Genomic DNA, 15,383 nt, shown 5'->3' on the forward strand with positions numbered 1-15,383 from the left:
TCGGACTGCTCTCGTACAATGGCAATGAATAACATGTATAAGTTGGTTATATCAATTCATAGGAACCTTTTCATCAAAAAACCGCAGATCGAAATCCAGCAGTCTTATTAAAACACGATGTTTTACAAAGTTGTTGGAAAGTCAATGAACTTTCACGAAAAATAATCAAAATATAAAATACACTGTTAGAATATCTGCTCAAAAATTGAGTGTAATATTAAAACAAGTTATATCTCAAAACAGCCTTTCTTCGATATTTTATTTATTTAAATACCATCCTAATTGATTCAAGTTTTACATAATATAGTGCCATGTTCGACTCTCCAAAAGAGATAAGAATGTATTGAACATTGATGAAATTTCAATACGATGCAAATTTTTTTCTTTCTACGCTAAAAAAGGTTGAGTAACTCACAAATAACCATTAACTGTCGTTTGAAAAAAAAATGAGAAAAATAGCAGGAGGAAGTCATTTGTGATCTAATCTATCAATAGTTCAACCTAAAAAAATCCGAACAGCAAAAAAAACTATTCCAGCCACACCAAAAACCGAACGAGCAAAAATAATCCGGACAAACAATCAAAAATCGGACGCCCGAAAAAAAGGTTCTACAAACGAAATCAAAAATCAAGACAAACGAAAAAAAAACAAAAAGAACGTATGTTCAGAAAAAACAAATTCAGCCGCACGGAAAAAACCGGGCGGATGAAAAACCGAACGAACAAAAATAATCTGTACAAATTTAAAAATATCCGGGCATAAAAAAAAACCGGACATACCGAAAAGTATTCGAACATGCGGACAAAAACAGCGTCAAGAAAAAAAATACCCGATACCAAAAATATGAACAAACGAAAAAGAACACGGATACACATGAAAAACAGATCCGGAGATGTTGAAAAAAAAGTAATGGCACGCAAAAAAAATTATACAAGTAACCAAAAAACTGACCAAACAAAAAAACTGGACAAACGAAAAAAAAACAGACACACGAGAGAAAATCAAAACAAACGAAAAACAAATCCGAAATTGTGGAAAAAATCGAACGAAATTCGGAACAAACATCCTCCAACGCAAAAAAAAACGAAATCCGAAAACAAGAATAAAAATCGGACAAACAAAAATAATCCGGACAAACGAAAAAAATACGGACACAAGACACCCGTGAAAATCCAGGTACGAGTAAAAAAACATCTGACCAAACAAAAATCCGGATAAACGAAAAAAAAATCGGACGCACGAAAAGGATACACGAAAAACAAATTCGAAAAAGCGGAAAAAGTCGAACAACCTACAAAATCCGGATGCCAGAAAGAAAAAAAACAACCGCGAAAAAAATCGGACACCAAAACGAAAACAACAAAAAAAATCTGGACACCCAAATGCTTGGTTTTTATTTTACAGAGAAAAATTGATAAACGGTAAAAAATATAAAATAAATTATTGGCGGTTAAAATTAATTATTCCCATTTATTTTTAAAGAGATTATTTCATTGTTGTCCACGACTATATGTTAGGTGATTCATCAATGAAGTCACATTTTGAGTTATTTTTTCGGCCATATCGGCTGGTAACTCGCAGATAACACACGTGATGTTATCGGCTAGTGCCTGAATTGATGCTGGTTTATTGGGATAAAAAAAAAGAGTTTGCAAGTTGCACCCCTACGAAGACTAGTCCAAAAAAGTCACGCAGTGCACGATTTAAGCGGCCAATTCACTAGTCCAACGTCTTGTTGAATCCCATATGTCAACCAGATTTAGTTCGTGTATTTTAGGCGATCAAAAATTGGAAATCCGTGCAATGATTTCCAACTTTCCAGCGATCATTATTGACAGTAACGTAGGTTTCATCTTTATCTTCAAAGAAGTATGCTCCTCCGGGCCATAAACTGTACCAAACAGTACATTTTACGCTCTCGTATTGATTGTGGCTACGCATCGAACCGAATGTGGAAATTTTGCTGATTAACGTATCCGTTCAACAAAAAAAATGTGTTTCATCGCTAGAGACAATTTTTCGACAAAACAAAAGTAACACATTTCTAACAGACCACTGATTTTTATATTGAAATTCAATTATCTGTGAGCGTAGTTCGTTTGTAAGTTTTCTTCAGAATGAAGTGGCAGCTAAACTATACAACGTTAATTTTGACACATGGCACGAATCACGCGTAATATTTTTAGTAAAATTTCAGAAATTTTTTGAAAACACGGAAAAAATTGAGACGAAAAAGAAAAAAATCCTGATAAACTAAAAAAAATTGAGATACAAGAAAAAAATCAAAACTCGTCAAAACAAATGTTCAAAAAAATAATCGAAAAAGGGAATCTGGACATTCGAAAACAATCGAAGTTCTTTTGGACACAAAAAAAACGAAAATGAGAAAACAAAAAAAGGACCCAACGAGAAAATTCCAGACGCAAGAATAAAACGGGCATAAACAAAAAGGGAGAGAAAAATCCATAAAAACAAAAAGTTTGATAATACAAAAAAAAATGTTCACACAAAAAATTAAGGACACGTGGTTTTTATCAGACAAGTGAAATAAAAATCCGAACGAACGAAAAAATACTCAAGAAAAACCCGAAAACCGAATACAAAAAAAATAACTGACACAAAAAAAAAATCGGACACAATTAAAATGAACCGGACGCACGAGAAAAATATGGACACTGGAAAAAAAAGTTTAGAAACTATAGAATATTTGAACACGCGAAAAAAAATCCGAACAGAAGAAAAAATTTCGAACACGCCTACAAAGTTCGAAAACTCAAAAAACCAAAGGCTGGACTTACGAAATAAAAATTTGGAAACAAAACATCCGGACAAATGAAATAAATTCTACACACGAAAAACTGAACAAAATCCAAACGCAGAAAAATGAATACAAAAAAAAATCCGGATACACTGAATCCTTTTTTACGCGATTAATCCGTGCGCGCAAAAGAAAATATCGCGCGAAAAAAAAATATGTGTCCGTATTTTTTTTCTCGCGTGTCCGAACATACGAGAAAAATCCGGACACTTGAAAAAATAGGATGGACACTAAAGAATATTTGGTACACAAAAAAAATTCGGACAGAAGAAACATTCCGGACAAACATTTAAACAAAATTCGACAGAAGAAAGATTCCGGACAAGCCTTAAAACAATCGGACAAAAGTTTTCTTCCGAGCAAACCTGAAAATATGCGGATGCACTAAATTCTGTTTTAACGCGACTGATTCGTGCGCGCAAAAATAATCGCAAAAATTCGAGCAAATCTCGTGAAAAAATAATTTCGAGAGAATCGCGTAAAAAAGATTTCCCCATCATATGTGCGCTCGTCACAACCACACTCGCAATATTTATCTTCCCAACGAAGCGAGAGTAGAAAGCTTCAAATTCCGTAATTTCAAGAAAATCTGAGCAAACGGAAAAATAGGACACAATAAATACCGGACAATCAAGGAAAAATAAAAAACGAAAAAAACCGGAAGAAAACAGACAGGCAAAAAAAATCTGAGCAAGCGCAAAAAAATTTGGACCCAAGATAAATTATCTGGATACACGAGAAAAATCCGGACACAACGAAAATATTTGGACACTTTAAGATATTAGACCACGACACAAAAAATCGGAAAAGCGAAAGTTTGGAAACTCAAATAGAAATCTGGACACACGAAAAAAAATCGGACACAAAAAACACCCGGACAAACGGAAAAAACCAACGCGCAAAAAAAACGGGCGCAAAAAATCCGAAAATAAAAAAAAATGAAAAATCAAATAAAATCAAGACACACTAAACAATAGAACACAAAACGGACGAGATGTATGATTCGTTCGATCAACAGGGTGCCCCCCAATGACCGCGCAGAACGGGTTACTGTCTTTTCTGGAGCAGTAGAAGGATAATTGCCTAATAATAATTTCAGGTACGACTTGACAAATTGTCACTAAAAAAACCGAACAAACAGTGGTTGACCGACAAAGGCGTTACTGTGGTTCCGAAAGAGTGGAATCCGACCAATACTTCGAAGCTGAGGCTGATTGAAGAATATTGGTAGATTGTTCCAATCGCTTGTTTATCACTTCAGATATTAATCCAGAATACATCAAACCAGCTGAAGATGGTTGATTCATGATTCATCCTCGCCCTCGAGAGAACAACACAGAAACTGGCCATATGTGGGAATTTATTGCCATTGCACGAACTCCGAAGAGCATGAATCGCGAACGTTATTCTCTTACGTGTGATTCATTCATGCACACAAGCACCCTCCACCTGACGGTATGAAAACCGATGTGGTGCATCTTTTCGTCTCAGATTTGAGAACAAAAAGATAAAAAACAATCAAAATTACACCGCAGACTCTAAGAAAATGTGGATGCTTACAAAACTAACGCCATTGAGCAATGTATTAAATAACAACTTACTGTCCATAACTGTTTTGTCCGCTATGACAACTGATTGGCGCGTTTGGTCCCGACCGAGCTACATCCGCAGCGTTTTTACCATTGGCTCACAATGGTGCATGACATTTCAGCTGTCACCTTTTAAATAATACAAATTAAAGCGCGATTACAAATAGAGCCATTTAAAAAAAATCTCTCGAACATTTTCCCACTGTAAATAAAATAAATCAGCATTCCCTCACTGTTTCCAGTTGTGAACGCGATTCCCGGAGTTAATCGGTAGTGGTGCACCTACCTCCAGCATGTTAACATGAACTGATTGCCGATTGTGCCGATGATAGTTAATGTGTATAAGATGTTTTCCTTTCTCTGCAACCGAAAACAAAATTTTCACCATTCCCCCCGAAAACACCCAAACCGAACGACTTTGCCACCAGGCGGCGATTGTGGGTGGCGAATAGATGTCTGATGGAAATGTGAGACTGTATCGAAGGAGGAACTGATTCAATGCTGCTGTTGGCACACGAGCGATTTTGTGAATGTCAGAATGCTGTATGTGTGGAATTTCGACGCGAGGAATGCACTTTTCCAGAAAATGCTCGAGGACTGGTTGGGAAAAAAATAAGAAGGTTAGTGGCGGCTAGCGAACCCTAGGTGTGAACTTAATTTAATTATGGTTTCGCGTGAGAGGCGGTTAAGATTGGAGAAACGAGCTCATTGACCTAATGTTTTGGTCAATGGCATAAATAATTGTATTGTGAGGATATTTTGAAACTCAGTTTAACAGCATAAGATGCGTTTGCTTTGAATATTGTAGTCCATAAATAATAGAAGGAATGTGAGCTGTTACCAGTTACGCATCGAGTGATTCATTCCAATCAAATTAATCTACGTCACTTCGATATGCTGATGCTTATCGCGTGCTTTTCTTGCACAACACTTCGGAAAGCGCAACATCTTGAGTTACAGATACCAGATTTTCTCATAATTGAGAAGATAACAGACAAAAGTTAATGCCGTCGTAAACTCATCCGTACTGTCCCGAAAATTTGAAACCCAGCATTAATGATAAAAACAAACAACACTTACCTAAACTACTGCTACAGTTGTTGGCAACGTTGGCGAAATGCTGCTGCAGCTGCTGCTGGAGAGCCTGGTGCTGCGACATGGGATTATGGTGCGGCGGAGCGGTACCGATCTGGTGCGCGGATAGCGAATGCGCTAGTCCAGCACCTCCAGGAATCATCTGAGGGCCACCTATACTGGTGCCCCCGGTCAGTATACTGGACAGTGCCTGACCGGCGGTACCTCCACTGATCATGTTGGCACCAACAACCATGTTACCACAACCACCGCCGCCACCTCCCGTTGGATTGTTCGACCCAACGGAACTTATCGCTCCGGATAGGATTGCCGATAGGCTAAGCGGGCCATTCAAATTGCTATTACTGCTACTGTTGATGTTGTTGTTGTTGCTAGTGTTGCTGTTGCTGAGCACATTGCTACCGCTAATCTGTTGAGCCGATTGTGATAAAGGCACGTTGTTGTTTATGCTAGTATTTGGTGCTGCTACTGCTGATGATATCGATGATGCGGACGTGTTCGCGAGACTCGGCAGGACGGTTGGGTTGGTACCGTTCACTGAGTTGTAAATGGTGTATTGTTCCTCGTCTGAAAAAACAAAATTTAGCAATTAGCACACACTCTACACAAATTTTTGAATAATGCTCTCAACGCAAAATGTGTACGCACTGTAACACAAACTAATGGTGACTGTGGTGCAACCTAGCGGTTGCTAGAAGTATGACACAAACTAGAGCTAGCAAATCGGAAACAAAACTAGAGTGCGCGCGTCACAGTGAGAAACGTTCAAATCATAAAGCATTAAGATGGTTCGTGTCTGAATGAGTTAACGCTACGTGACGTAGATAACGCCGTTTCACAACTATATGAAACGACGACTGCACCCCTCCTTACCCTGAGGATGTGTGGAAAATTTGGATGATGTACTACCGTAAGTATTTATGTGAAATTATGTGAAATGATTGCGATTATTTCAACTCATGCATTGAAAACGACTAGAACAGAGTCGAAGTTCATAATTGAATCAGCAAATGTTCATTAGTTATAAAGGTTGAAACCTACAATTTTCGGTAAATAAAATTCAGTTGAATTTAGCTCATCGTGGCTCGAAAAAAAAGTTAACATTTTTGTATAGCGAAAGGAATAAATTAGATGATGGATGATTGCAAGCGATAGAAGCAAACATTTTTACTGGTCCTCGATTAGCTTCAGAAGAACTCACTGCAATACATATTATTGAATAACAAAATTTAACAGTTGAGGGGTAATTACGGTCACGAGATTCAATTGTACGAGGGTCTTCAAAAAATAAGTTTCAGTGCCTCAGAAATCGCGGAAAAATTAAGTTAGGACAAAAAACAAGATGGTTTTCGTAATCTACGTTTTATTTTCTATTTTTCTACATAATCACCGTAACGTTCGAGGCATTTTTCATACCGTGGCACGAGTTTTTCTATTCCGGCGCGAAGTGCGTAGCGTTAAACTTTTTGAAGTACAATGTAACTTCGTCACGAATTTCTTCAGTGTTATCGAATCGTAGACCGCCGAACGCCTGTTTCATCACCATACTATTGTGAAGTTTTGGACCGATTAAGAACAAAAGGCCAGGTTTATTGACGAAAGGAGTGTTCCATTTCTGTTATGACTATGATCCATATCAATGGAAGCAGAATGATTATTCAATAAGTTGCACAGAAACAATGCAAACTGCACATTGCGATTGTATAGCCGGATTAGGTGAATATGTTCCCATGTAGGTTTTGTACTTTTTGTCCTGGAATGTAGGTTTTGCGAAAAAGTAGACTATATTGAACATTCTTAATCGGTGGTTAGTTCCGACATGCGGTTCATTATGTTGAAACTAAGGACACATTCTGCCAGAAAAATCACCCAACCCCCAATGACGATTTCCGGGTACCAGAATGCTCTGCGAAAATTGAAAAATGTTTATAAGAAAATTGATTGGAAAATGAGAAAATCCATCAATTAGCTAATTCATGGAAAATACAAGAAAGCATCCGAACGTGAGCTCGAGCCTTTGTGACTTTAATCTAGGTCCGAACATGTTGATAATCCTTTCCTGCCAATTTTTCGATTCAAATCTAGTGGGAAAGTCGCTCAATGAACATCGCGAAATAGATGCTAGTAAATTAAATAATATACGTCACACAAAAGCACTTGTTCGTGAAATGGCTTGCCTAAGTGTTTCACAAAGTTCATGTTAGTTCTATGAAATATTTCGCGCTAGTAGAAAGACCGCAACTATATTTAAATCAGAACGCCGATTGATAATGAATCCGCTTCTGCTGCATAGAAACTACGAATGTAAACAAACACTGTGTGCCCAACACATGCTCTAGCAAGAACCCTATTCCCGGTGATGAAACAGGCGTTCGGCGGTCAACGATTCGATGTCTTAACTTAATTTTTCCGCGATTTCTGAGGCACTGAAACTTATTTTTTGAACGACCCTCGTATCAATGTTTTTGAGAGAAACAAATTTTAATTTTGAAAATAATTTTGATTTTTTTTTTAATGGATTTGCATTTTTTTTAGTGAAATCTTGAACAATTTCCTACATTTCAATGTCTGGCCAAAATTATGTAGTTCTTATAGGATTTAAGTTGGATTTTTTTTTTAAATTTCAAGTTATTTTTAGCTTTTTTCGAAACAAATAACTTGAAAACTTTAAGACCTTTTAGTCATAGAATGAAATATAGGGAATAATTTAATCTTTCATGAAAAAATATAAAAAATGCGCTTAAAGAAAATTATTCTAAAAAATGAAATGCATTTAAAAAAATAGTTTCTAATTCTGAACGAAAGTTACATGAATACTCTATACAACTTTACTCTCAGTTACGAATCGTTCGTTCTCAGAGTCGTATAGGATTTTGTACTTCTGGTACGATTTGCGATTAAATGCTCCTCTAATTTACTCCAAACTTGAAAAATCGGCTAGAGAAAACGGTTGAACGTATCAATATGAAACGTTCACAGATGTTTAAGGAATACATTAGGCTAAAAACTTGTCTGCAAAAATTAGAACTTACTGCGATATTTGTAGAATTACAGTAGATTTTGTAAAGCACTGTAAAAATCCTGTTTTTGGCACTTTTTTGAAATCGAAGCAATAAATTTAAATAAGTTTTTTTTATCAAATTAACAAATTTAAGAATTTATTGCAGTTTTAAAAACTGCCTTTCAATTTGCGGTGTGACGGTTGTTTATTGAATAACTTATCATCAAAGACGAAGGGGTAATTTTTCATTCAAACTCAAATATCTCTGTATGGGAAGGTCCTACAGGAACGTTCCAGGAACCAAATGAAAGCTAGCTGATAAGGGTAATTGGATTTGCTGTTGAGTTGGCTAGCAGTGTTGGTCCAGAAAAAAAAACGGAAAAATCGATTCTCCATTTCTTACCGATATTGTTGCCCACTATACCTACCCACACTCAAAGATAAAAATATGTACGTAAAATATTCTAATACTTGAAAGTTGTAGTTTCAAAATGATGTACATTCCATCGATATGCGTTGATTTTTCACGAAGTTGCAGCATGTTAAAAATCACTTAAAACTTCTGACTTCGCACTCTCGCACTCTGTTCCTCTAATTTTTTTGACGCAGGACTGGGTCTTTCATTCCTATACCGGGGTGTAAAATCAATGTTTCGAAAACGGAAGCGTTACGCCGGAGACCGAGATTTTGAGCGTTAATAGCTCCTAATCAACTGAACGAAATAGTATGATAAACACTTCATTCGAAATATAAAATGTCTACGCGTTATATACTTGTTACTTTATGATCCGAAAACTTGTTTCAATAGCCTTAAAATCAGTTTCACAACAGGCTATTGAAATCACCAATCGGTATATAAGCGAGCGCCGCTCAGAAATCCACTCAGTTGTGATTGCGCAACGATTGAGGTACGATCGCTGAAATGAATGGATGTTTCCCTAACACAGACTTCAAAACCATAGAGCATGGGAAAATCGGCATTGTAGAATTAGTGATCCCCGAATTTAGAAATTAATCATTCATCAGCTAATCGAATAGTTTTCAGCAGTTTATTATTCGAAACGATTAATCGCCCCAAATAATCGATTAATCGACACACTGAGAGAAATAATTAGACTAATATTTCGCATTTGCTAGAAAGCCATATGGAATCAAAAAAGTGTTCATTCCGCCTGAAAATCAATTATTATCTTTTACGCTCCCCTAAAGTCGTAAACGAAACTCAATTCGCGTTGAAGGAATTGAGCTTCTTTTACGAACTTAGGGGAGCGTCAAAGATAATGATTGATTTTCATGATAAAACTGAAGCGGCAGTACGTTTCTCTCTCTCTGGGTTTGAATCGATTAATCGACATAAATTATTCGTTCGCTTCGATTATTTAGTTGTGCAGTATTCGTTCGATTAATGATCAATTTCTGTAGGAAGTATTCGATTAATCGAATAATCGAACGATTATCGGGGATCACTATGTAGAATAGATCCAAGCAGCGGGTACTTTTGTACTCGCTTGCGTTTCTGCAAATCGGAATGTTACCCTAACACAGATTTCAAAACCACAGAGCCTGGGGAAATCGGCATTGCAAAATGGCTGCTTACATTTTTGCAAACCGATTTTTTTTTTCCCAATGCAGATTCCGAAACCAAGAAGTTGGGAAAATCGGCTTTGCAGATACATGCAAGTCGGTAGTACTTTCATACTCCCATGCATTTTTACACTCCGGGACTCATTTGCTAACACGGTCTACAAAAGCGGGTACAAATGCAACGCTTTGGCTCGGTTATTCAAGACGGCATTGAAAGATATCGCTTCATGTCGACAGCTCACTGAATTTCTACGCATACTGTTCGATAATTTGGCAAAATGTTGATAACTATTTGCTGCGATAACTACTACCATAATGCATGAATTAACCTAAATTGGGATTTGTTTGTAATTGAATTCGTAAATTATTTCATTCATTCACTAGTTTAATCAATACACAGAAGATAGCTCTGATTATTGCTAATTGAAGAAACACAAATGATTACTAAGCAAACGGCAGTCCTACGCCAACCTTGCGGTTATATCATAGGTATAACCAATTCATAGTTTTTTGTCGAGTATATTTAACCTCAATCAACAGTTTGAAGCGAAACATCATGAGAAAGGTTGGCTCCACCTTCTAGTGAGGTTTTGTCATCATTATTTAATAACTCTACCCAAACAGCATCACAATAAAGTAATACAGGTAAACTTCGATATAACGTACATTTCACTTTCAACATTGTACGTTGTATCGAATTGTACGTTATATCGAAGCATAATAAAGTACTCACAAACGTAGTCTATAATGCATTAGTGTGTTGCTGTTTTTTAATTAATTAAGTTAGTTAATTAATAACTTCAATCAGAAGACGAAGCCAGCCTTTCTCATGATGTTTACCTTCGTACTGTTGATTAAAGCTTAATTCATTTGTTTATTTATTTGTTGTTTCGTCTTCGATAAAACTCGCACAGACTACTCTATCTAATATTTTTAATACTATTTTTAAAAGTAGGTTTGCTAGTCGTAAAATCAAAGTGAGCACTGATTTCATTGAATACACGTAGGCATGAGTCCAATGGATTGTTGAAGCCGAAGGAACGTGAAAAGGAACATTTTCTAAGAGTTGGGGACAGTCGATGTTGTTGCGCAGTAGGTCGAAGATCATCAGTTGCAGAATGTGAGTGCACCTCGCACGTAGTGTTTCCATACCGATCAACATACAGCGTGCGGAATAATCGGGCAGGTTAGAGGGGTCGTTCCAAGGGAGATTCCGCAAGGCAAATCGAATGAAACACTTCTGAATGCATTCGATTCTGATGATCAGCGATGTGTGGTAAGGTGCCCACACAGGTGCAGCGTATTCCAGGATGCTTCGGACTAAAGCGCAAAACAAAGTTTTTTGGGCGTAGATGTCGGTGAACTGACATGTAGATCGTCGTATGAATCCAAGTATCGTATAAGCCTTAGCAGTGATAAGCGCAACATGTTCGTTGAATCTCAACTTGGAGTCAATAGTAACTCCAAGATCGCATATTGTATAAACACGTTCCAGTGGCACAGACCCAATGTGGTACTGATGTTTTACGGCGGCGATCCTACGGGTGAATGAAATCACCTTGCATTTTTTCACGTTTACTCTCAAGCCGTTTACGTTGCACCACAATAACGTTTCGTCAATGTCTTTTTGGAGTACGAGGCAGTCGAGCGTTGTCCTGACTACTCGATACATTTTCAGGTCATCAGCGAACATTTGTTTGTATGATGAAATACGGGGGCACAGGTCGTTGACGAACAGAACAAATAACATTGGCCCTAGCACGCTTCCTTGCGGAACTCCTGAAGTAGTTGAGAAGATTACTGAGTGAGCCGCATTGATCGTCACGAAGGATTGGCGACCGGTCAAGTAGGAAAAGGTCCAATCAACCACCCAACTTGGAAATCCCATAGCGCTGAATTTTTTACATGCATACATGTGCGGCACGGTGTCGAAAGCTTTTGAAAAATCGACGTAGATGGAGTCGACCTGCCGACGAGCTTCGACTTCACGAAACAATGTATTTGTGTAGCAAAGCAGATTCGTTGTTGTGGACCGATGCTGGACGAAACCATGCTGGAACTCCGATATGAGTGGATGCACCACATTGTGCAAAGCGTTGTGCACTAACTTTTCGAAGACTTTACTGAAGCAGCAGAGAAGTATATTCCACGGTAGTTCTTCACGTGATTCCGATTACCCGCTTTGTGAATTGGTACTATTGAGGCCTTTTTCCAAACGGTGGGAAAAATTCTTTCCCTCAACGAGCGGTTGAATATGCAAGAGACGGGAAAAGCGAGTGAGTGAGCACAGTGTTTCAGCAGAGATGGAGGAATGTCATCGACTCCAGGCCCTTTTGATGCATCTAGATCACGCAAGGCTTTCAAGACTTCATCCGGAGAGAAATTGAACGTTGGCATATTCAGATTGTGCTCCTGTATGCGATCGAAGCTTGCACCCTGCAGAGGCGGTGAAGTTGAATTGTACACTGTCTGGAAGAAGCTCGCAAACAGATTAGCGACATCGCCAGGAGAGCTGGCAGTGATTCCATCGAACTCCATTGTATCCGGGATGCGATTGCCTGAGCGATGCGATTTCACGTAATTCCAAAATGCCGATGGGTTTCGCTTAAGATTTGCTTGAGTTCGTTGTATATATTCTCCGTACCTGGACCTCAATAATGCGTTGTAATTTGTTTCTGTTAATCTGAGACTATTTTTATCTTCTGTTGATCTTGTGCTCAAATAGCGTTTGCGTGCCTTCCGCAGTACGTTCCGAAAGTTGCGTAAATCAGAGGTCCACCAAGGTTGCGTCGGAATTGGCTTCACTACCTGTCGTTTGAGGGGAATTTGCGCATAAAGAACTTCATACAATTTGTCGTAGAAACGTTCAGCTATAACTTCGACCGAGCCTCCTTCCAGCAGTTGAAGCCAGTCAATAGAGGACAGTATGTTGTTCAACGAGTCAAAGTTACACAACCTGAAATTCAATTCAGGTGGAAGAGACGCATAGTCAGAGAAGTTGGCCGGACTGTAGAGGGCGTCCATGTTTAAAACAAAGGGCTTGTGATGTTCATCGACTGCCAATAACGGGACCGCAGGCTCTAGAAGATTCGCGATGTCCGGTTCACTTATGAACGCCAAGTCGAGAAGTCTGCCGTTCGAATTTGGAAGCGAATTCACTTGAGTTAATCCCAAACTTAGCATCGGTTCAGTAAGTGCCAGTTCCTGTTCCGTAGATGCGTTAGATGGTAAGTAGCCGTTCATGTCCTCATCGAAGACCCAACTCAAAAGCGGGAGGTTGTAGTCGCCTAGTGCCAAGATTACATCTTTACTCGAACATCCATCCATGATCGTCTGTAGCGCGTTGGTATGAGACGTGTAGAGAGCCGGACTGGAGAGGGGGCGCAAATAGATAGCTGCGATGTATAGTGTTCTGTACAGCAGACTAATGCGCACAGCCACTTGCTCGAGATGGCCACGGTCCTCAAGCGATACTACAGCACACGAGTAGTTGGATTTTACCGCGATAAGTACACCACCTCCTCTGGAAAATTGGCTGGTAATTGGATTACGGTCGCAGCGAAAGAACTGATACTCAGAGGATAGCTCACAATCTGAAATGTCCGCACGAAGCCACGTTTCAGTGAGAACTAGAGCGTCGTAGTCACAGGTCGAGAGCATCAATCGGAGCTCCGTGGTCTTCGTACGTAATCCCCTCACATTTTGGTAGTATATGACGAATACAGGATCAACTGGAGGTGATGAGTTATCTGGAATGAGGGCCCGATGGCCCTCAATATCCTCCGGTGGTAGAGCTGTTAATGGGCTACCGTGTTCGACAGTTGTGTAGACTGAGGTGTGCGAGCATCGGATGGAGTGAACGGGTCTAGACGAGGCAGTTTTGTCGTGCTCGGCATCCGAAAAACCTGGGAACGACGAACATCCTCGAACTCCCTGAAGAATATTCCAGCTGGCCAGGTAGAAGGGTCCATTGCCGCGTCCTTTAGGTTCGGATTGATTCCAATTTTGAATGACACAAACTGAAGTTTTGTCAGGTCGGTTTCCTTCTTCACTAGCTTCTTAGCAACGACGGTATCTGAGCATACTAAGCAGTCCTGAACCAACATGGCAACGTCCTCTTCAGAGACTTGCGGGTCAATCCGTGAAAGATAAATCCAGAATTTGTCAGCAGGCTTGGGTACAGTTGCGATAGTCTTGGCAGTAGGTGCTGATGACTTAGTCCCTATTCGCAGAGCTGCTGTTGGCTTTCTTGTAGGCGTTACATTCAATTCAGCGCGAGGCCGTTTTATATTGGGCCAGACTGTTGATGCGACTGTGCTGGGACTGTTTAGAATCCGGAATCACAAAACCAGCTGTATTCCGGAATTGATTGAAGGTACAAAACTTATTTTAGCATCACAAACAGATAATTCATTGTTTTATCAGAAAAAAAATATTGAAAAAAATTTTCCTTTACACTTTGGAAATGTGTACGTTATATCGAGGTAAAATGTACGTTATATCGAGTGACGTTATATCGAGGGTACGTTATAACGAGGGTACGTTATATCGAAGTTTCCCTGTATGAGTTATGTATCTGAGTTTATTATTATGCTTCGATATAACGTAGCATTCGAAACAACGTACAATTTTGGAAGCGAAATGTTCGTTATATCGAAGTTGGTCTGTATAGTTTTCAAAAGGAAGTGTTCGGAGCTTGAGTCTGTTCGGAATATGAATCAAAACGGTAAATACTAATAAGCGTTGTCAGTCCATTCGATGTTTGCACTAACGAAATTGATCTTCGTGTTACGTTTGTGTGAAGCGTAAATGGTTATGAATTTTTAGGTGGAACAACGCACTATGAAAAAAAAAAAAAATTCATCTTTTCCTATCAAATATGCATTCAATGTAATAAAGAAACATTTTTTTATTTTTGTTAATGATTAAAAAATCTTGAACGAGAAAATAATGTTATATTATAATGACCAGTTTCTTTAGAAGTATTAGAAAATTTACAGAAAGAGGATAATGTATAACGACCAATGATAAGATCAATTATCGAATAGCTCTGGGATTTAAGCCAAGATCGAGTATCACATTTTAATCGTCAATGGCTTTCCATTGACTTTGACGAATATCACATTTTAATCGGACAGCAGCTAAAAATCAGCCGTAATTGAAATTGGTCATATGATTACAGAAATTATAATTTTTGGTATTTGCCACCTTATGTACAAAGTTTTTAAATAGTCCGCGAGGGCCGGGGTAGCGGGCGGATGATTCGGCGTAGATTTTCTTGAAAAACAAAACATA

General features: G+C 38.6%; 1 protein-coding gene across 2 annotated transcripts in view; it reads right to left on the bottom strand.

The window, feature by feature from the left end:
• LOC129768173 (phosphatase and actin regulator 4-like) overlaps nt 1-15,383 on the bottom strand; it is a 424,364-nt gene that overhangs the window by 242,640 nt on the left and 166,341 nt on the right. For both annotated transcript variants that reach the window (XM_055769640.1, XM_055769641.1), the window contains exon 6: nt 5,489-6,070. In XM_055769640.1, the coding sequence (XP_055625615.1) occupies nt 5,489-6,070 (582 nt within the window). The remainder of the gene's footprint in view (nt 1-5,488; nt 6,071-15,383) is intronic.

This window comes from Toxorhynchites rutilus, chromosome 2 (genome assembly GCF_029784135.1).
Source record: "Toxorhynchites rutilus septentrionalis strain SRP chromosome 2, ASM2978413v1, whole genome shotgun sequence".
Taxonomy (NCBI): Eukaryota; Metazoa; Arthropoda; class Insecta; order Diptera; family Culicidae; genus Toxorhynchites; species Toxorhynchites rutilus.